The sequence below is a fragment of the Tursiops truncatus genome, chromosome 11, assembly GCF_011762595.2.
Source record: "Tursiops truncatus isolate mTurTru1 chromosome 11, mTurTru1.mat.Y, whole genome shotgun sequence".
Lineage (NCBI taxonomy): Eukaryota > Metazoa > Chordata > Mammalia > Artiodactyla > Delphinidae > Tursiops > Tursiops truncatus.
Genome location: NC_047044.1, coordinates 61,337,298 through 61,360,631, shown reverse-complemented (window position 1 = coordinate 61,360,631; position 23,334 = coordinate 61,337,298). Strand labels below are relative to the sequence as shown.

The following is a 23,334-nucleotide window of genomic DNA, read 5'->3' as shown; positions in this document are numbered from 1 at the left end:
AGGTTGACCCTGCGGGAGGAATGGATTTTGTGTAAAAATAACTAATCTGGGAGCATTAAGAAGTCCCTGGAAATGTTCCCTGATGGGTAGGCTTAAGACAGTCAGAAGACACTGAATTTCTGGGACATCTGGGAAGAAGGCCTCTGCGAGGTAGGAGAGACGAGAGGGGAGATGGGAGAATGTCAAAGAAAGTGTTCCTCATTGGCAGGCCTCACTTTCAGGAAGCAGAGAAGAAATTTTCTTCCTTCTTCTCTTCCCTATTACACCACATGGCCGCCAGTGACCAAGACCCAATCTGAAGGCTAGTACTAGTACTGATGGGGTAATGTCAGTCAGGGTTTAATAAGTTTTTGTGTTGACCTAACAATTTACCTACCACTTAGAACATTGTTACTAAGGAAACACAGATTCTGTAAACTTTCGGAACCTAAGCTATTCATAATTTGGGACTTGGTGACATTATTGAAGAGTGTTTGAATCCTAGAGTCATAACCAATATGGAACCAAATACTTTGGATGTGATAGTCTTTGCTTTGTTCATTGAGTTTTGGTGAATTCTGGGCCAATTTGTACCCCTGGCCTTTTATCCTCCATCACTACTCGCGAAACAAAGTGAACTTTTCTTCCTCAGAGTACCTTAGCATTTTTTTGAGATCTAGGAGAGTTTAGGAATTTTACAAACACCCAAATAAGGTTTATGAACAGTAGTCTTACAGGGACATCAGAGAGAGTCCTAGATCACACAAGTCCCCAAGTTCAGCAGTCTTGGGCTCCTTTCTCAAGTCTCTAGTGCCTGGACCCCTGTTTCACTGCTGATGGGAGGAGGTCCTTGGACCAGTCCCCTGAAATTCCATGTAACTGGCTCTATGTTGCCTTTATTTGTTCTGTAGACATACATTATACGGCTTCTGGAGGGGAGCAGTGAGGAGGATAATCAAAGTTATTTATATTTGTCTTTGGAAGTCACTAAGTTCTTTTTTGACAACAGATTTTGTTGTTAATTATATTTTACTTGGGCTAATGTTGAGATAAAGTCACTTTTTCTGTACACAGGGGTTTGGAGAGTAGGGGAAGGAAGTGAAGTAGTAATGAATATTCCATAAGAAGTTGACAGTTGGGGACCGAGTCTTTCAAAGGCCATAGATTTCCTGTGTTTCATGCTTTTTTTTATTTTTATTTTTATAAGGATTCTCATTCAGGAATAAAAAGAATTGTGCTTGTTGTGATTCCGTTTGATCTGTTTTGCCCTAATGACTATAGTTAACTTGAAATACAAAAATCTTGTTTTTTCCCTTTAGCCAACACGGGATGATCGAGGGTGGATTATTAGTCCCATTGGCCCCAATCCCTGGTGGACTGTGATAGCAGCAATTATCCCAGCTCTTCTCTGCACTATCTTGATATTCATGGACCAGCAGATCACAGCTGTCATCATTAACAGGAAGGAACACAAGCTCAAGGTAACAAGAAGTTCTGACCTAGGACTCATAACGGCAGCCTATTATATTTTTTAAAAATTTAGGGTAAGCCTGTTTAGGTCAGGAACTGTAGAACCTGGATAAAATCAGTCATGGGAGGAGCTCATATGGGGTTTCCAGGGGTTTCCAATCCCTCCATTAATGACAAAGATTGGTTTGGAGATGAAACTAGGGTAGAGCATGATTGTATGATGTGAAGGAAGCTTGGAGTCCATTACTCTTCTCTCAAACCTGTGAGGGAGGTTGGTGGGCAGAATTCCTGGTGGTCCCCACGTAGCCACATGGTCTGGGTCGGGCTTAGGTTCCTGATGTTCAGGTCAGGGCTTGGGCCACTGTTTCCTAGAAACAGGTATTCTCTCATTGATGTGCATTATCGAGGTTTCCAGACTGAACCTTGAGCCCAAGGATTCTAGGAGGCAGGGTTGGTGCCAGTACATTTATTAGTGAGAGGCTTCACGCCTCATCTCTATTCCTTTCTTCCCTAGAGTAGGCAGCATCCGTATTTGGCAAGGAATGGGGAGGGTTTGTGGGAACCTGTTTATCTCCGACTCCTGTAGGGTCTACCCTCTAGAATGGTCAAGATGTGGCTTGGTCTCTGCTTACTCTGTCAAGAAAGGATGAATCTTTGAATATGTGAGACTCAGGGTGAGATCTGGGGGCACTTGAATAAAAGTCGGATATTGGCATGTGTAAGACCAGCTAAGGTTTCTCTTTCTTCTCTGTTCCCTCCACACCAGGAGGGCCTGGAAGACTCTGCTGGAATCTCTGGACCCCTTCCTTCTTATCCATACACTCCTTCCTGCTTTGGGCCTGAGACTCTTAGCTCACTGTCCTATGTCCCACTACAGCCAGCCCACTGATGGTGACGGAGACTCTGTTTCCCCACAGAAAGGATGTGGCTACCACCTGGACCTGCTGATGGTGGCCGTCATGCTGGGTGTCTGCTCCGTCATGGGCCTGCCCTGGTTTGTGGCTGCAACTGTCCTGTCCATCACACATGTGAACAGCCTCAAACTGGAATCTGAGTGCTCTGCCCCTGGAGAACAGCCCAAATTCTTGGGTATCCGAGAACAGAGAGTAACAGGCCTTATGATCTTTGTGCTGATGGGCTGCTCAGTCTTCATGACAGCTATATTAAAGGTAACCGTTCATTCATTCATTAGGTAAATACTGAGTGCCTGATTTGTGCCAGGAATTCTGTTAGGTGCTGGGAATACAGCACTATGGCAAACAGATACACGTACAGATACCTGCCCTGAAGGAATTTATTCTAGTGGTATAAGACAGATAAGATGTAGTTAAGAAGGTTAGTTAAGAAAGCAAACACGGTAATTACAGAATATGATGTGTGATAAAAGGAAATATATGGTACTCTCTGTAGTACTATAGAGAATTAAGGGGAGATGTTTTAGTTACTATGGTCAGAGAAGGCCTCTCTAAGGAGATGGTATTTAAGATGAGATGGAGCCAGCCATGCCATGGATGGTGGGAGAGGGCGTGGGGGAAGGGAGAAAAGCAGTCTAGACAGGCCCTGAGGTGGGAAATGATGATATGTGTTCTAGGAGATACCAGGGCTCAAGGGTGTTGAGTTAAGGCAAGAGCATTGAGATGAGATGGAAGAGTGGGCAGGGGCAGATCACGCAGGGCCTTGCTGACACTGGTAAAGGTAACCTTTGAAGGGTTTTAACAGGAGAGGGACATGATCCATTTAGTATTTTAAAAAGATCTCTCTGGCTGATATCTAGAGAGTAAGTTTTTAGGGTTGAGGAAAAATAGAGGCAGAGAGACTGGTGAGTCTGTTACAGGTGAGAGAGGATGGTGGCTTGGATGAGGAAGTTGGTAGTAGGGATGCATAGATATCTCAGAGGAGATCCAAAGGTCTTGCTGGTCGACTGGATATGGAATGGGGTGAGGAAAATGGAAGCATCAAAATGCCTGCTAGGTTTCTGACTTGACCATCTGTGTGGAGAGTGATGGCATTTAAGAGGGAGAAGACTGTTATGAAGGAGGAAGTGATTTTATAAGGGGTGGGCGTGGTCAGATTTGAGTGAGATGTCTGGGAGGCATCTGAGTGAAGAGGCTAGAGGAGGCTTCTGGGCTAAAAATATAAATGTGGGAGTCAACAGCACGTCGGTGGTATTGAAAGCCAAAAGAGTGGATTGAGGGAGAAAGGTAGATATAAAAGAGGAGGACTAGAGAGAAGAGCAGAGTCTAAGGAGAGCCGATATTTCGAAGTTGGGTAGAGGAGGAGATAGCAACAGAGGCTCAGAGGAGCTGCTGGCGGCGGAGGGGGGACACCAGCAGGCTGTGATGTCAGGGAAGCCAAGCAAAGGGAGTGATTGGTCAGAGACTGTCTGGAAAGATGAAGACTAAATCAAGGCCATTGGGTTTGGCAACATGGAGGCCTAACGGGACTTGACAAGAGCAGATTCATTGGAACAACAGAGCAGAAGCCGAATGACAGGGGCCGGAGAGTAAACAGGTGGTGAGGAAGTAAAGGGCATGTGGGCAGACAACTCTTTCAAGAGGTTTTTTTCTGTGAAGTGGAACAGAAAAATGGGCAGTGGCTGGTGTGACATGTGGGGTGAAAAGAGGATTTTTGGACAGATGGAGCCACCTTGAAAATGAGAAAAAAATTTTTTTTGTGGGTGTAAGACCTGCATCTGGGAAAAATAGAATCAAAAGGAAAGCTCTGTCTGCAAGCCCCAACCATTCCGGAGCACTTACTTATCTCCTTTGCCTCCTTCTCCCTCTTTTTGATGAATTGTCAACCACCTCAGCCTGCACTGCAAATGCTATTTAAGGGTGAGAAGTGGGAGAGGAGGGAAAGGATTCTGAACCATCTTCCTGTCCCCTTACCTTCCACTTAATCTTGCCACCTCTCCTCATGGCCCTGCCCCCTTCTACTCTCTGTCCCCAGCCCTAGGTGCCTCTGGTCTAGGTGCCATCTGGAGGAGCCCAAAGGTCGCTGCTCGTCTGGGAATGTAACCATGAAGGCCTGGTGGTGGGCACTGCCTGGCCTTCCTGTAACTGTCTCAGGGGGATTCTTTTAGGAAACCATTCAGTAGTTCTTCCAACCAGGTTAGCACCAAATTGAGATGTCTACTCGCTCTAGAGCTGGAACAACGTAAAATCCAATGGGGATTTTCTGGTTCAAAGAAGAATTATGTTTGGGAATGTTCTTTAGCCTCAGAATAAAAGCAAGTCGAGTTTAGACTTTGCAAAAAGACTTTCCTTGCCTTGATTCCATAGGCCTCATTACTCTACCTCATAGAGTTGCTCTGAAAATTACCTAGATTGATATAATGTGGTAAGTATGTATAGTCAAATGCAGTAGAGTAATGTTGATATTTCTCCCCAAATTATTCCTTCTCTGTTAAGATAACCTCCCCACTCCTGCCCTCAAGTCTCTGGTTAGTAAAAAAGCAAATGTTATTAGTCTATATTAAAATACACCAAATCCCTGAGGAGATGATTCTGCGATTAGAAAAGATTTAAAACGTTTCAGTTCCGTAAAAGAGATGTGTGTGTGTGTGTGCGTGTGCGTGTGCGTGTGTGTGTGTGTGTGTGTGTGTGTGCGCCCATTTCCCTGGAGGAGGAAGAGCCAGATGGGGAGAAGAAGATGTGAGACCTATGATTTAACCAGGACCAAATTACACTTACGTGTAATCATTTCATTTCCGAACAAAATGATTTTTTATCATTGTCAGCGTCTGTTTTTGCTTCTGCTTCTAAGTCACGTAAAGGCAGCAGAAACGAATGCAGCATCTATGCAGTGATTTTGTGACTTGGCTTCCTTCTTGGAGATTTGGAAGTTTATATAATCTTGAGTGTGCTATGATACCAAATTTAATTTCTGGCCTTTCTGCCCTTTCATCTTCAGTTTATCCCGATGCCGGTACTCTACGGAGTTTTCCTCTACATGGGAGTGTCTTCACTACAGGGAATTCAGGTATTGCATGGTTCAGCCAGGCAGTGTCTTCTCTTGGTGAGCTCACCTGTCCTGACCAGGGAAAGACAGCCTCCCTAGGGGAGCACAAACCAGTTCTTGAGAAACCATTTCCTAGTCTTGCTGCTTCAGGTATTTTAGACATTTCTTTGGGCATTGGGCAAAATAGGGTCATGTTGGCATGAGTGCACAGAGACTTTCAGGGTGGCCTGATTCAATGTCATGGTTCCAGTCGTTCGTCAGTTATTCAGCAGACAATCATCAGGCATGTATTAAACACATTTTGTCAGATGCTGGTAAACTTAGATCTGAAAGGTTGATCAAGAATTAAACTGGCTTCCACACATGGACAACACTAGGTTTAGTGCCAGGCTAAAGTGTGAGGCGGGGGGGGCGGGTTTAACTGGGGGTACGTTGGTGAAGAGATTGGGGAGTCGTGGGAGCTGCTCCAAGTAAGCAGGTATTACTTCCTGTCACAGTCTGCCTTTTCCCATCCATCAACTCATTCCTCTGAGTCCTTTGAACAGAGAGAATCAGGAGGTAACTTGGGTACCCAGATAATTTGATAATTTAGCCACTTCTTATACTGGTGGCTCGTTCCTCTTTGTTATTTTACAATGTCTAGTGGTCACTGTTATGCACGGAGTTCTAATGTGACTTTGGGCAGGTTATTTATTTATGTAAAATTAATTTTTATTGGAGTAGAGTTGCTTTACAATGTTGTGTTAGTTTCTGCTGTACAGCAAAGTGAATCAGCTATATGTATGCATATATCCACTCTTTTTTAGATTTCCTTCCCATTTAGGTCATCCCAGATCACTGAGTAGAGTTCCCTGTGCTCTACAGTAGGTTCTCATTAGTTATCTATTTTATACGTAGTAGTGCATATATGTCGATCCCAATCTCCCATTTCATCCTACCCCGCCACCCCTGGTAACCATAAGTTTGTTCTTTACATCTGTGATTCTATTTCTGCTTTGGAAATAAGTTCATCTATACCATTTTTCTAGATTCCATATATAAGCGATATTATACGATATTTGTTTTTCTCTTTCTGACTTACTTCACTCTGTGTGACAGTCTCTAGGTCCATCCACATCTCTGCCAATGGCACTATTTTGTTCCTTTTTATGGCTGAGTAATATTCCATTGTATATATATATACCACATCTTCTTTATCCATTCCTCTGTCAATGGACATTTAGGTTGCTTCCATGTCCTGGCTGTTGTAAATAGTGCCGCAGTGAACATCGGGGTGCATGCATCCTTTTGAATTATGGTTTTCTCCAGATATATGCCTAGGAGTGGGATTGCTCGGTCACATGGTAGCTCTATTTTTAGTTGTTTTTTTTTTGTGGTATGCGGGCCTCTCACTGTTGTGGCCTCTCCCGTTGCAGAGCATAGACTCCGGACATGCAGGCTCCGGACATGCAGGCCCAGCGGCTGTGGCTCACGGGCCTAGCCACTCTGTGGCATGTGGGATCTTCCCGGACTGGGGCACGAACCCGTGTCCCCCGCATTGGCAGGTGGACTCTCAACCACTGCGCCACCAGGGAAGCCCTGTTTTTAGTTTTTTAAGGAACCTCCATACTGGCTGTACCAATTTACATTCCCACCAACAGTGCAGCAGGGTTCCCTTTTCTCCACACCCTCTCCAGCATTTATTGTTTGTAGATTTTTTTTTTTTTTTTTTTTTTTTTGCGGTACGCGGGCCTCTCACTGTTGTGGCCTCTCCTGTTGCGGAGCACAGGCTTTGGACGCGCAGGCCCAGCGGCCATGGCTCCCGGGCCCAGCCGCACCGCGGCATGTGGGATCCTCCTGGACCAGGGCACGAACCCGTGTCGTCTGCATCAGCAGGCGGACTCAACCACTGCGCCACCAGGGAAGCCCTATTGTTTGTAGATTTTTTGATGACGGCCATTCTGACCGGTGTGAGGTGATACCTCATTGTAGGTTTGATTTGCATTTCTCTAATAATTTGTGATGTTGAGCATTTTTTCATGTGCCTCTTGGCCATCTGTATGTCTTCTTTGGTGAAATCTCTATTTAGGTCTTCCGCCCATTTTTTGATTGTGTTGTTTGTTTTTTTGATATTGAGCTGCATGAACTATTTGTATATTTTGGAGGTTAATCCCTTGTCAGTCGCTTCATTTGCAAATATTTTCTCTCATTTTGAGGGTTATCTTTTCGTTTTGTTTATAGTTTCCTTTGCTATGCAAAAGCTTTTAATTAGGTCCCATTTATTTATTTTTGTTTTTATTTTCGTTACTCTAGGTGGTGGATTGAAAAAGATCTTGCTGTGATTTATGTCAAAGAGTGTTCTGCCTATAATTTCCTCTAAGAGCTTTATAGTATGTGGCCTTACATTTAGGTCTTTAATCCATTTTGAGTTTATTTTTGTGTGTGGTGTCAGGGAGTCTTCTAATTTCATTCTTTTATATGTAGCTGTCCAGTTTTCCCAGCACCACTTATGAAGAGACTGTCTTTTCTCTATTATATACTCTTGCCTCCTTTGTCACGGATTAGGTGGCCACAGGTGCGTGGGTTTGTCTCTGGACTTTCTATCCTGTTCTGTCTGATCTATATTTCTATTTTTTGTGCCAGTACAGTACTGTTTTGTTCATTGTAGCTTTGTAGTATAGTCTGAAGTCAGGGAGCCTGATTCCTCCAACTCCTGGGCAGGTTATTTAATCTCTCTGGGTCTCTGTTTTCCTTTTTATAATATAAGATGGTCATTTTTTCTATATGCAGAATGTTATGAGATTTCATTTTTTAAAAAATAAATTTATTTATTTATTTATTTGTTCTTGGCTGAGTTGTATCTTTGTTGCTGTGTGCAGGCTTCTCATTGTGGTGGCTTCTCTTGTTGCGGAGCACAGGTTCTAGGTGGGTGGGCTTCAGTAGTTGCGGCTTGTGGGCTCTAGAGCGCAGGCTTAGTAGTTATGGCGCATGGGGTTAGTTGCTCCGCAGCATGTGGGATCTTCCTGGACCAGGGCTTGACCCTGTGTCCCCTGCATTGGCAGTGGATTCTTAACCACTGCGCCACCAGGGAAGCCCCATGAGATTTCATCTTTTTACTTTTTAAAAAATATATATATATTTTGAACATTTTATTTATTTATTTATTTGGTTGCACCAAGTCTTAGTTGTGGCAGGTGGGCTCCTTAGTTGTAGCTTACCGGCTCCTTAGTTGAGGCACGTGGGCTCCTCAGTTGTGGCACACAAACTTTTTAGTTGCGGCATGCATGTGAGATATAGTTCCCTGGCCAGGGATCAAACCTGGGTCCCCTGCATTGGGAGTGCAGAGTCTTAACCACTGTGCCACCAGGGAAGTCCCTATCTTTTTACTTTAAATAATCAGTAAAAAGCTCCAAACTCCTCAAAGAACAAATAAGAGATTTGGTCTTTTAAGCAGAAAGATACCACTGCTTATTTTGTTTTCAACACTCCCTGAGAAAGATCTGTCTCAGGAGCTAGAGTGTGGGAGAGGAGAGAGAAAGCTGAACCCAGAATTAGAAGAGATAGGTTCAAATTTTGACTCTGTCACTTACCAACCTTGGTCAAATTACCTGTTCTCTTTGAGACTCAGTTTCCCCTTCTGTCAGGTAGAAACGGTATTACCCGCCTTTCGGAGCAGGTGATATTAAGAGATATGAATGGGATTAACGAGGCCCAGAGAAACCACCTGAAAATAAATGCCAGTTCCCTCCTTTCAGTTCTTTGATCGTCTGAAGCTCTTTGGGATGCCTGCAAAGCACCAGCCAGACTTCATCTACCTTCGGCACGTGCCGCTGCGCAAAGTGCACCTCTTCACCCTCATCCAGCTGACCTGCCTCATCCTGCTTTGGGTCATCAAGGCATCTCCAGCTGCCATTGTCTTTCCAATGATGGTGAGTTTAAAAGGTATTATTCTTTATTTTAAAATATAGTGATAAAATATACATAACGTAAAACTTCCCGTCTTCACTATATTTAAGTGTACAGTTCAGTGGCATTAAGTACACTCACAGTGTTTGTGTAGCCATCACCACCATCCACCTCCAGAAGGTCTTTCGTCTTGCAGAACTGACACTCTGTACCGATGAAACAATAACTCCCCATTTCTCTCTCCCCTCAGTCCCTGGAAACCACCATTCTAGTTTCTGTCTCTGTGAATTTGACTCCTCTAGTTACCTCATGTGAGTGGAATCGCAGTATTTTTCCTTTTGTGACTGTCTTGTTTCGCTTAGCATAACGTCTTCAAGGTTCATCCATGTTGTGGCATGGCGGGGTTTTTTGGATAACAGCCATCCTAATGGGTGTGAGTTGGTATCTCATTGTGGTTTTGATTTCCCTAATAATTAGTGATGTTGAGCATCTTTTCATGTGCTTATTGGCTATTTGTATATCATCTTTGGAGAAATGTCTATTCAAGTCCTTTGCGCATTTTAAAATAAAGTGGTATGTTTTTTTGTTGTTGAGTTTTAGGAGTTCTCTATATATTCTGGGTATTAATCCTTTACTGATGGTGAGTTTTTGTTTTTTGGTTGGTCTTTGCAGGAGCAGCATTATTTTGAGGACCTTGAGGTGTGGAAGCATGTGTGTAGTAGTTTACTATGTTTACTTTTAAGGCTACTAGTCTGCCTGTCTGTCTGTCTGAATTTCTTTCTCTCTCTCTCTCTCTCTTCTCTCATGTATCTGACATGGAGAGGACTCTTCATGTTTGCAGTAACTTGCATATTACCTCAAAGCAATATGGTTCCTATTTAGAATTTACTGCAATCAGAAGTGTCTATAGTGGTGGAAATGCACCATTTCAAGCCACTGGGAAAGAGGAAGAGGTTGGTCTAGCACTGATAAGTGACTGGGACATCCTTGCCTCTTTTCTGACTGAAGCAAGTGCTTTGGAAAGGAGACCAGGAAAGCTGAACTGTGTGGTTCAGCAACAGGTGACAACCTGTTTTCTAAAACTAGGGTGATGATGAAATTCTTGCCACCTGACCACCTCACTGTTCCATCTTGTCCTCTTGAGGGCTTCCTGTCTCTGGCTCACTCTGTGTCATGAGGATGCTGAGATTTCAGTGGACTCTTTGAAAGTTACCCAAAGGGTGGGCCTCAGAAGGGAAAAGCCAGTGAGGGTAGTGTCTGGTACTCATTTAGTTACTTTTGAACTCTGTCTTACTGGGAGAATATTCAAGGGTGAGGAATCTTCGGGGTCCTTTTCCCCTAATCTCCTAGATATATACCCTCCTGATGGGTGTCTCAATTTTGTCAGAATACATGTAGGGTTCTACATTTGGGTGTTATGTTCAGGGCTTGAGTGTTTGGTTAAAGAAATAGCAAATTCCTGGCAACTCCTGGAAGGGACACTATGAATTTTGGCTTTATTGGGAAAATAGTCATTGAAATTAGGGAGAAATGAATTTAATTAGCCTGATTTGCCCCATGCCTGGTCCAGTCACCAAATTTAGCTGGTGAATACCAGTCAATCCAGGCAGGTCATTCTGGGTTATTATTGGTTCTCCTTTGGCTGAAATGGCCCTCATGGGGAGAAAGTGGAGCAGCAGTTGAGATCCCTGGTCGTTTCCATGGAGGAAATTAGCTGTCAGATTTTAGGTGAGTCACTTTCTCTCCCTGGGCCTCAGTTTCCTCATTTATAAAATGAGTGTCAAGCCAGGCCAGAGGGCAGAGACAAAAATCGCTCGAGATCCATGCCGCAGGCATAAAGCAAGGATTTTGTGAGTAAATGTGTAGGCAGAGGATCCGAGGAAGTCCAGACGGTCCTTTAAGGCCCTATCACCCCCTGGTGACCCATGTTTGGTTTGAGCTTGGCTGGCCCCACCAAAGCCATCTCCTGGAGAGGTTCGCCACCCCCAGGCTGCCTGGTAGCCCTTCCTGCTGGCCTCAAGCCAGGGGAAGGCAGCTCTTAGGGCCATCTGCTGATGAAGGGTTCCTCTTTTCAATAAAGGAATTAAATTAGTTCAGTTAGGGCATCAGTAAGTTGTAGGGTTGTTATGATGAGAGTTAAATAAACTATTGTATAGAAAACACTTAACTTAGTATCTGGTTCAGAGAGCCTCAATAAAGGCAAATATTATGATTATTATGAGTTTGATTCTGCTTGACATGTTCTAGTCTGCTGTGAAAATAAGACTGCTTTTAAACTCCAGGGAGGAAATGAGCCCCCCTAATTCACTTTCTTTATTTTTCTTCAGGTTTTGGCCCTGGTCTTTGTCAGGAAAGTCATGGATCTCTGTTTCTCTAAGCGGGAGCTGAGCTGGTTAGATGATCTCATGCCGGAAAGCAAAAAGAAGAAGTTGGATGATGCCAAAAAGAAGGCCAAGGAGGAAGAGGTCATAGTTCTTGCACCAACTGCAGACTTCGGGGCAGCTTCAAATTACAGAACATAGGAAGGGCCACATGAAAAGTCAGCATGTCTCGAATCCCAAGGGTTATATTTAGGAGTGGGGAAGATTACTCCAAAGATATTCTTAGCCGATGTCTGTCCTTCATCGTCAGATTTGATAACCGGTTGTTTTCCCTCTGTTTGTCTACAGTCTACTCATCAGGTTCACACTTAGAGTATGAACATGGAATCCGCTCTTATTATCAGATCAAATGGTTCATGTTCTCCCAAAGGTCTAATTTGACAAGTATAAAAAACCTACTGTTTTCCAAGAGTATTTGTCACGTACCTAACTGCAGATGTTGTTGTGGTTCGCAAAGATAACTTGCATAGGACTTTCTGTCCTTCCTCATTTCCCTCAGCACTTGGCATCTGCCATCCACACAATGGACCTTCAATCAATGGCCTATACGTGCAAAGAATGGATGTGTAGCAAAATGAAAATACCAGGCCAAGAATGAGCCTGAAAGTATTTCCAAATACAGTTAGTGCCTGAAATAGTGTCCTTTGAAATTCTTTTTTTTTTTTTCTTTTGTGGTACGCGGGCCTCTCACTGTTGCGGCCTCTCCCGTTGCAGAGCACAGGCTCCGGATGCGCAGGCTCAGCGGCCATGGCTCACGGGCCCAGCCGCTCCGCGGCATGTGGGATCTTCCCAGACCAGCGCACGAACCCGTGTCCCCTGCATCGGCAGGCGGACTCTCAACCACTGCGCCACCAGGGAAGCCTGGACTTCATTTTAAAGGAATTTTTTTCCTAAAATCTTGAATTTTAAAAATCTTGTATTTTTTTCAAGCATTATTGAGATATGACTGATATATAATATAGTGTAAGTTTAAGGTGTACAATGCAATGATTCCATATATGTATATACTGTGAAGTGATTACCACAATAGGGTTACTTAACACATGTATCACCTCACATACTTGTATTTGTGTGTGTGTGTGTGTGTGTGTGGTGAGAAATTATAAAATCTAATCTCAGCAATTTTCAAATATATAATAGAGTATTGTTAACTATAGATAGCAATCTGGATATTATATCCCCAGAACTTATTCAGCTCGTTGACCACCTTCACCCATCCCTGCCCCCTATGCCTGGCAACCACCAGGCGTTCCTGCTCTCTGTTTCTATGACCTCAGTTGTTTTAGTTTCCACATGAAAGTGAGATTATACAGTATTTGTCCTTCTCTCTCTGACTTATTTCACTTAGCATAGTGCCCTCAGATTTCATTCATGTTGTTGTAAATGGCAGGATTTTCTTCTTTTTTAATGGCTGAATAGTATTCCATTGTGTGTGTGTGTGTGTGTGTGTGTGTGTGTGTGTGTGTATTCTATTGTGGAACATTTTAAATATACACAAAGGTAGAAAGAACAGTCAGTATTCATCGTTCCCTAATTGCCTTATTATTATTTTTAAGCATCCGTTTGAATCAGGATCCAGTAAGGTTCATATATTGCAATTGGTTGATATATTTAAAAAATTTCTTTTGGGGTTCCCCTCCTGTCTTTTTTTTTTTTTTTTTGCGGTACGCGGGCCTCTCACTGTTGTGGCCTCTCCCGCTGCGGAGCACAGGCTCCAGACGCGCAGGCTCAGTGGCCATGGCTCACAGGTCCAGCCGCTCCGCGGCATGTGGGATCTTCCCGGACCGGGGCACGAACCCGTGTCCTCTGCATCGGCAGGCGGACTCTCAACCACTGCGCCACCAGGGAAGCCCCCCCTCCTGCCTTTTTTGTCTTTGACATACAAGATTTCCTGCCATTTAGATTTTACTAAATATAACTTTTGGTATCATTTAACATGTTCTCTGTCTCCTATGTTTCCAGTAAATTGGTGGTTGTATCTAAAGGTTTACTCAGATTCAGGTTCTTTTTTTTTTTAAAATACTATTCCATAGGTACAGATATTGGGTTGTCTCTCTTTTTGTGGTGAGTCAGATCTATGAAAGAACATAATTATACTTACTTATAATAAATGGAGAGAAAATCAGGTAGAAATTATGGTGATTGAAAAATGGGCTGGTGTAGACTATTGGTTTCATTTGATCCAAGATAAAGTAATGTCTCCTTTTCTTGCAGGAGGCTGAGAAAATGTTAGAAATGGGGGGAGACAAGTTCCCCTTAGAGAGCAGGAAGTTACTAAGTAGTCCTGGAAAGAACAACAGTTTCAGGTAAAACTCCCCCAGCCCCAAGGAGTTGACTGTTTTGGTGGTTGCGTAAATGTTCTGGCTCTGTGATGGGGGCTGTGTCACAAATGCAGCTGCTGGTATAAACAGCTAAACATTCAGCCTCCCGGTTCCAGCCTGTGAAAACACCTTTCCTTTCCCGGTTTTCTGAGGGCCTGCCATGCATTGGGCACTATGCCAGGTGCTGGGAATCACAGGAGGACAGAGCTACGGGAGCCCATGCGTTCCCCAAACCAGTGGTCCTTCTGTCTCTCTCTGCCACCTTCCAAAGGTGAACAGGATGTAGTCTTTGCTTCTCAGCCTGGTGGGCATGAAATTCCCATGCTTAGGCAAGCCGTTGGGGGCTGGGCAGAGACAGCCCCTTCCAGCTTGGCTCATGGCGGCTGCAGTCCTGGGAGCCAAGGGGGAACCGAACTGGGATTCCCCAAATTCCTTACTTCTGCCAGCAATCTTAGCCCTTTGGTGTATTAAACCTGTTGCTCACCACAAATCACAGGAAGCTAAACTGGTCCATTTGCGGTTTCATTCCTGGTGTTTTGTTTCCGCTTTGGAAGAGGAACACAGAAGCTGAAAGAAGCTCAGAGGTGGAGAGGGTACAGAAGAGGAAGAGAGAGGGGATCTGGGTTATCTAGATGCTAGATGACTTACTGCTGAGTTACTGAATTGATTGTGGTTTATACTGAGGGGGAGATGAGGAAAGTCTTTTCTTTGGTTATTTAGTATTTATGACAACTAAAAATAGTATATATTTAAGGTGTGCAACATTTTATATATATATATATATATATATATATATGTAAAATGATTACTACAATTAAACTAACAACATACCCATCACTTAGTATACTTACCATTCTTTTTTGTGTGTAGTGAGAACACTTGAGATCTACTTTCTTAGCAAATTTCAAGTGTACAATACATTATTATTAACTATAGTCACCATGCCTTACATTGTCTGCAGAACTTACTCATAACTGAAAGTTTGTACCCTTTGATCAATAGCTCCCCTTTTCTCCCACCCCCCAGCCTCTGGTAGCCACCATTCTCCTCTCCGTTGCTATGAGTTCAATTTTTTTTAACTTACCCCAAAGAAATGGAATCTTTGATCTTTAAGAAACTTTCTGTAAGTTGTCAGGGAAGGAGCCATAGGCTTTGCATTCTCTACGGCAAAACAGGAATCATGTTCCTTCTCTAGCAGATGCTGCCTCCCCTCTTGGCCTTTTAGAAGGAGAGTCTGGCATGTGGAAAAGTTTAGAGTACTGGCGGGGGCGGTGGGGGGGGTGGGTCTAGGAGACCAAGGACTGGATTCAAGGTCTTGATTCTCCACTTACTGACGTCTGACCTTGGACAGTCTCTTAACCCTATGAGCTTTGGTTTCTACACATTAAAAATGAGGATGTTAATAATCTCTGATACTGTGAGAGTTAAGATAATATATTGTAACAGTCCTTTGTAAACTACAAATGGAAAAGATCTGGCCACGTAAATGAGAAAGTAAACAGAGTGCTTAGCTCCATGCCTGGCACACAGCAAGCGCTCACTAAGTGGCAGCTCCTCATGCTGCCGCTTCTGGCCTCATAGCGCTGTCACCAGCATCCCCAGAGGGGCCCCTCAAAGGAGAGCAGAACTGTGGGGGCAGGGCACCCCGGCCCAGGCCTCAGCTCTGACTCACGGGCCACCTTGCTTCTCGACATTCCGACCATCTGGTTCCCAGTGCTCCCGAGAGCTGTGAGACAAGCTCCCTCACGCCTCATCTTTTCCCTTCTGGTGGGTAGTGGGTATCATAGACTGAGATGTAGACCTTATTTGTATGTCTGACATTGACTGTCCTAAGCATTGATTTCAGATGTGACCCCTCTGAGATTAATATATCTGATGAAATGCCTAAAACCACAGTCTGGAAAGCTCTCAGCATGAACTCTGGAAACACAAAGGAAAAGAGGTATAATTGCCGATTTTTATTTCTGACTTTTAAAACTAGCAATCATGTTGAAAGTAAAATATGTTTTAGTTGTAAAGTTGAATTTATCCATGAATGGCACATCTAGCATTGTTGCTAACCCCACAGAATAGCTATAAACCTAAGAAAAGGAAAAATGTTTTCTAACTATTTGAGCAGATATGCTGGTTTGAGCTGCCCATTTACCCAGGCCCAAAGTCAGGATGGAATTATTTTGGAATGTAAATTTGCTTTATCTGTTTTGTTCCCTTAACCCTCTTTCTAGTTCCCATTTCAAAATCTGTAGAGCATCTCTTTGGTTCTTGCAGCCACACAAACTGGAAAATCCTTGAAGTATTTGGGTAGTGTTGATAGTATTGATACAGACTTTAACCTATTTGACTTATTCCGTAATGAGAATAATTGTCAAGGAAAGATTTTGAAATATTAAATTGTAACCGTTTTCTTATTTTGGAAACTAAATTCTGAGTATTGTTTGTCAGTAGCATAGATCAATTCTTAACCTGGTTAATGAAAAAAATGGAAAGACTTGAGGCATTTTTGCTTACATTGAAGTAGGCTGTGTACTCAAATTACATGAATAATTTGGTCCAAACACTAAGTCATCAGATAACCGAAAGTAAAATCTTAGGTCTTATTAAAGGCAACTTTTCTAGTTAAAAAAAAAAAAAAAAAAAAAAGCAGTAGGGTAGATTAGGAGACTTGGCGTAGCTGTTAGTTCCATGTGTAACCTGGCAGACCACTGTTTCTGGTACTCGGTTTATTCAGTTGTGAAATGGGGGTAATAATAACTGTCTCACTCATAAGGCTGCTCTGAGGAGAAACTGATGTGCTTTGGAAAGCCACAGCCACCAGTGGGTGGTAGTGATGGGCTATTTCATCAAATGGGTTAAAAGAAATCTGTACTGAATGTGAGTGAAATATAGAATCTTGTTTCCTTCAGAGGAAAATCCAGGCAGCTGTCGAAATGTATAACGCACACGGTTATTTTTAGTTGAGAACTAGTCTCCTTGTAAATGAACTTAAAATACAGCCAGATCGAAATTGTGTTGACATCTTCAAAGTATTGTGTTAAAATCAGGAATGAATCATGTGTTCCCTTTTCGTCTAATTGTAACACTTTTATTCAGTCTCTTCAACTAAAAGTCTTTGCTGGGATGGAGGATGTGGGCCGTGAGGTGCCACAGGGAAGTTCTGGTTACAGAGAAGATGACGAGTGTCTCAGAGAAGAAGCGAGCCCAAGTCTGGCCCTGTCCTTGGTCCTGTCGAAGCCATGCGAGCATTCAGTTATTGGTGGTGTGCGTCGGAGGGCACCGCCTGGTATGAGTGTGGAAGCAGAAGACCACCTCCCGTTGGTACTTCTCCTCTTCCTTCTCTTTCTCTTCAGAACTGCCACCGCCGAAGACCCAGCTTCCCATTTGCCAGACATTTCCTCCGAAACCCTCTGCTGGCCTGCTGAGCCGTACGGATCCATTCTGCCACTGAGGACTTCCTCGGTGAGGTCCCTCTTGCTCAAGGACAGGGTGAGGAAGTAGGAGGAGAGCAGAGAGGAAAAGGAAGCCCCTCCAGTCCCATAGTGGCCGCAGGCTCCTGGGCAGCCCCGGGCCTTGGTCTGGCTGCCTGCTCTGGGGGATGCTGGCGAGACCCAGAGGCCACCAGGAGGGTCTGCTCGTAGGAGGGTCAGCGCCCTGGGCCTTGGCAGTGCTCACCACCACAGCCAGAAGATGCCTCTGGCCTGGTGCGTCTTCATCGCTCCCTAGCAGCAGCCTGCATAACTCAGCAAGAACCTTGGATGATGAAAGGGCCAAGGGGGACATTGAAGTTGCTTAGCTCAGACAGGAAAAGGCCTGGGGGAAAATCAGTGATGGCGAGTGAGGATGAACAGCTTCTCCTAACTCCACTGATAGGGTAAGAGAACAAGCTTCAGGGCTACAGAAGGAATTAGTTTAGACACCAGGAAGGACTTCCTAGCCTGAAGATTTGTCATAGTGTCTGCTTTCTAGATATCTGGGAAAGGTTTGACTGTAGTCGTTTGTGAGTAGAAAAGGAGATAAGGTGTTCTTAATTGGCCATGTTGTGGAAACATCCATGTCCTGCTGCTGTCTCTTGAGGACACACTCTGATTCCATTCCTGGAGAGATCCAAGTGCTTACGTAATGTCTCCTTAGCTGCCTTAGTAGCAAACCATCACCAACTCAATGGACCAGACCACCTTCATCATCCTGGATTTTTTTGTTGACAGATGTTCTGACTTTCAGATGTAAAAAGCCACATTGGGAAATGAACTGTAAGTGGTGAAATTAATTTTGGTATTTAGTTTAAAACTATATTTATAGTTTCTGTCTCCTCTTCTCTTTTGCAATGAATATCGAGGGTTTGGGCTCCATTGTGTATAGACTTTCCCTTCCTTTGTGCACAGAATGTGACTAGCAAGCATGTCGGTAACCCAGGGGATCTGATCAGTTCAGTTTCCCTCCTGGAAAATATTTGTACGGTGGGACCGTCCGTCGGTGTGCTCTCCTTTCATAGGTGAAGAGTTGGCTACGTTACTTTATTGAATTTTGCATTCCTTAGACTCATAAATATATTCAGGTAGTCTTACTCTAAGGACCTTTGATACTGAAGGAATCCTGCCTTTTTCCTATTTCCCTATCTCTTAGAGTCAGTCCTTTTAATACACAGATGATTTTCAAAATACTTAACAACTGGTACAGAATGGGCACCAACCACTCAGAACGGATGCCTGCTGTAAACAAGCAGTATGTATGGCCATGCCAGTGCCTATTGGCTGAACGTCACGGGGCTTTCAACTATTAAAATGACATTCCTTTGAATTGTGGGTATTGTTCCTGGCTTGTCTGATTTCTACTCACAAGGCTGTTTCAGGGACAGCCTCGGCATCCTTTCATATGCTGCAGACAGGAACAGGCATGCTTCTTTGAACTATATGGGCATTAAAATCTTTGAGAGCCAAAGCTTCACATTTTATCACTTTAGGATAAATGTAATATTGTACCCATCTACCTACCTAATTTAGAAAAATCATAAGGCAACCTGTCATTGGGAAAAGCTTTCTTGCTGACTTTCCCTGTCCCTCTCTGCTTCTGTGAGCTTTTTGCCTCCTTTTTCAACTTCTCTGTTCTCTGAGGACATCCACACACACCACCACCCCCACCGCTTTTCTTCCCCCATCTTGCCTCGCCCATCTTTTCCTGCCACTTCTGTATAGGGAGGGTGGTGACCGCTTCACCTGTTCCCCTGGCCTTGGCGTGGCGATGAGGAATACGGCAGGGAAGAGTCCATCATGCAACAGAACTACGTGGCAGAGTCACTCAGAAAAACCTCTCTACTCACACTGACGTCTTGTGATGCCCTGTGCTGGCAGGCTTCCCGAGAGTGGGGAGCCGGTGTTTGTTAACTCTGTGTAGTACGCTTCCTGAGCCAGACCCTCCCAGCTTACCGCGCCTTCGGAACGTTAGCTACTTTGGAAGGCTGTGCCAGTCTTTTTAGGCTATTAGATTTTCTTCAAACAACAGCCAGCCTCGTTTGTGCTACATCTCAGTGGTAGGAACCATTCCCTACTCTTCCTCTCTTATCTTTCCCGAGTCCCGCCCATCCCTCAGCCCCAGTCCTGGCTGCTTCCCTGCTCAGTGGCTGGTGACTATGGGTTGCAGAGTCAAGTTGGGGGAGGGGGTGTTTAGGGTAGGAGACTGGGACTGGTGGTGGAGCATCAGCCACGTGTATGTACCTGTGTGTGTATGCACGTGTGTCTACCAACAAGTGAGAGTGTATCCATGAGATTTCATTGCTGCTGCTAAACAACCTCGTGCACCTGAGCTGTGGGGACATCAAAAGAATATGGTCATTCTCCCTTCTAGCGCTTCCCCTCTCTATTCTGACAGAATTGCCTGAGGGCAAATACAGGTAGATTAGTCTTAGAAAAAGGTGTTTAAGCTCAACATTAATGAGACACTGATTTAGGGGTAGAAAGCAGGTAGTTAGGTAATTCCCATGCCCAGGCTTGCTTGGGCCAGAGAAGTAGTCCACCTCTTTTCTGACAAGGGTAAATTCAGGAGTCGTTTGAGTGTTGGCAGGGCAATGCCTGATAGGCTAGCAGTGTAGAGGAGGAAGGGAGGGAGGCCGGAGATTTAAGAAAATGATGGTGAGTGGACTCTTGCTTCTAAACAGAAGAACTGGCATCACTAAGTGGGTGGGTTACGTCCTAGCCCATGACTTACGGAGGGGGTTGGTTTAGATAGGAGGTGAAGGCCAGCAGAAATATGCTGTGAAATTGCTCAGCACGTCTGGTTGCAGGAAATGCAGGCTAGTTCTTTGTAGCTGTATATGATTTCAAACTTCTGATAATGGGATTGTCAAGAGAGCTGGTCTTTACTGCACACAGCTCCTATCCCCCTTCTCCTTGTTGGTATAAATTTGCCTTTGGGGTAGAGAACCATATATTTTCAAAAGATGTTATAAGTGTTGCTATTTCTATTTGTCTGAGATGTGTCTGGCTTTTAAATTAGTCATAAATGTTTGATGAAAATCTGGCATATGCTAAGTCTTAGGTTTTGTTGACATATCAGGCTGACAAGAGGTCAGACCTTCAGAGGTCTCTGGTTTGGGGAATCTGGTTTCCGGTCATTCAAAAAAACACAATTCCCAGTTCGACTTTATTTTCTACCTACTCAGTGCTCTAGTCTTCTCTCTTAATAGAGGAATCAGTAATTCTCCCTGCAGCTTCTCTGTCAACTTCAATGTCCACGTTTGGAGTCTCCACATTTTCCTGATGCGTAGGAGAAGGCTTGAGCCCGGGGCCCGTGGCTTTCATTTTAACCAGCGTCAGACATGCTATTAAGTATGTTCTCTCTGCTACTTAATCAGCTTCTCTAAGTGTCTTCTTTTGCTGGAGAGTTAGTGCCACCTTCTTACACCTTCCTCAGACTTCTCAGGTTCCCAAGCCATATCCTGGCAGGACATTCAACATGCATCGGATGTTCTCAGGCTTCTTGACTTTCTTTTGGTTGTAGCTGCCAGGACTCCTAAGGTAGAAATCCTTCCTGTCGGCCCTGACTGGCCAAATGAGACAGCGTCTAAGCTCTTCCCCCTTGTACTGACTCAGCTTTTTCACATACTCCTTCCCGTCCTTTCTGCCTTTTCCTCAGTCTGTCAAGTTTTCCTTGGAGGGAAGAAGTTCTTGGTCAGAGGTCCTAACCACCACGGCCAGTTAGGGCTGGTGAGAGGGGGAGGAGGCTGGACGGTTCTGGGGCTCCTCAAAAAGGTGAGACTTACGGTTATTTGCCTTATTTAGGGTGAGGGACTAAGGATTCTCAAGCCCTCAGGGTCATCCATATTTCAGTGTAAATAGAAAAAGACATTCCAAAACCAAATAGAAGGGATTTTTCTGCCAAATCTACTCTTTTTTTTTTTTTTTTTTGCGGTACGCGGGCCTCTCACTGTTGTGGCCTCTCCCGTCGTGGAGCACAGGCTCCGGACGCGCAGGCTCAGCGGCCATGGCTCACGGGCCCAGCCGCTCCACGGCATGTGGGATCCTCCCAGACCGGGGCACGAACCCGTGTCCCCTGCATCGGCAGGCGGACTCTCAACCACTGCGCCACCAGGGAAGCCCGAATCTACTCTTTATAGCTCTTGGTGCCCTTGGGGTCTTGCATTAATTATAGAGAATGGGTAGCTGACTCAGCTCACATTTCTTTATCGGAAAGGAGGCTGATCTTCACCACCAAAAGAGGTGTGAAGTAACTATATGATTGCCTGAAGCTTGGAAAGAGGAAAGGAGTGTCACGTGAATCTTTTCAAGAGGAAAATTCAGAAAGTGGCATGATTCATCCATTAAGCATAATTCTTTTAGAAGATTCTGTGCTCAAAGGGAATGGAATGGTTTCTGATCCTTCTGGAAAGAAAAAGAATAGCATTTTCTTTAACCCACTTTCAGCATTGGAGAATACAGAAGTTTTCTTCTAGCTGATGGCATTAATATTTCTGAGAGAGAGCGAGCCCACTCACAGCCCTTTCCCGAGCCCAGCAGAAATCAGCAGAGCTTGGGTTCTCTTAGCAGGTTTGCAGTTGACTCCAACATGCAGGTTTTTCACATGTGCAATAATGTTGGAAACAGAAGTACCAAACTGAATATGCAATTAACTCCTTTTGCAAAAGAGGCCAGAATCCTCCTCCCCATGCCTCTCTCCATATTCACTCCTCCAAGACGATAAGCCTCCCCCTCGTTGATCTGTGTCTGTCTGTCTGATTGGTTAGATACGGCTGCCCTCCCAAGCACATGGTGTCAGGTGGAGAGCAGAGCGACCTTCCCACGGAAGGGGACGGCTTGAGGTGCTGGTACATTTCCCTCGTTTTCTGTGTTCTTTCTAGTAGGTCTCCTGTAGAGATAGAGATATTTTTGTTTTAGAGATTCCAAAGTATATATTTTTGGTGTAAGAAATGTACCCTCTCCACACTCCCTGGTGTAAATAGGACTGAGAACAAACGCGTTGCCGTGATAATTCCATAGCGATCTGCGGTAGGGGTGGGACCCCTGTCCCTCACCACCGAGTCTCACGGCCTGTGTCTGTGAACCAGGGGAGGTGATGGTGACGCCTCTGCCTGCCCAGACCTTCCTGTGCTCAGTGGGTGAAAAATAAAGTCTGTGTAACTGTTCACACCTGTGGTGTTCTTTGAGCTCGAACCGCGGGGCTGAGGCAAGGTGACCACCTTCCAAACTTGGGAAGGAGAGTTATGACGGTGGGGGAATGCGTGGGGTCTGCTGAGCGGGCCTGAAGAGGGGCCTGTACACCTCTGGGTGCAGACCCTGAGCAGTCCCTAGGCAGAGTCATGGAAGAGGCTAGAGGGCCCTTTCTTTGGGGACCACTTCGATTTATGTTTGGGTGAGGGGACAGGACAGCATGAAAAGAACGCCCACTTGGGAGATACAACCAGGCTGATGAGACCAATTGCTAATGTTTAAGGACTCAACCACTGCATAGAAATCCAGATTTTAAAAATCTACTGTCATTCCACATAGTTTTGGTTTGGGGTGGGGGGCGGGGCAGGGGTGCTCCATTTCTCTTCCTCTCAAATCCAGTCACTGGAGGGATGGAGAAAAGGAAATGAGGGAAGCAATGCAGTAAGAGTAGAGAGGTGAGGCAAGGGTGGGGGGAGAGCCAATCAGCCAGCTTTGTGGAATGTGACTAGGAGGGCATCCGCTGGGAGCATCCTGAACACCAGCCCAGGGTGGACCTTGCAGTAAGGAGAGCCAGGGCAAGTGGGCTGTGGACAGCGGATGAGCCAGCTTTGAGGCCTTTCGTTCTCTTTGGCTATATACATGTTAGGTCACTCCGTCTCACAGAGACATGCTCATACTGCA

General features: G+C 44.7%; 1 protein-coding gene across 1 annotated transcript in view; it reads left to right on the top strand.

The window, feature by feature from the left end:
• SLC4A8 (solute carrier family 4 member 8) overlaps positions 1-22,622 on the top strand; it is an 82,642-nt gene extending 60,020 nt beyond the window's left edge. The window contains exons 19-26 of the mRNA XM_073788664.1: positions 1,299-1,460; positions 2,367-2,618; positions 5,362-5,430; positions 9,144-9,317; positions 11,622-11,759; positions 13,890-13,981; positions 15,843-15,938; positions 17,344-22,622. Of these exons, the coding sequence (XP_073644765.1) occupies positions 1,299-1,460; positions 2,367-2,618; positions 5,362-5,430; positions 9,144-9,317; positions 11,622-11,759; positions 13,890-13,981; positions 15,843-15,938; positions 17,344-17,491 (1,131 nt within the window). The 3' untranslated portion in view covers positions 17,492-22,622. The remainder of the gene's footprint in view (positions 1-1,298; positions 1,461-2,366; positions 2,619-5,361; positions 5,431-9,143; positions 9,318-11,621; positions 11,760-13,889; positions 13,982-15,842; positions 15,939-17,343) is intronic.
• The last annotated feature ends 712 nt before the right edge of the window (positions 22,623-23,334 follow it).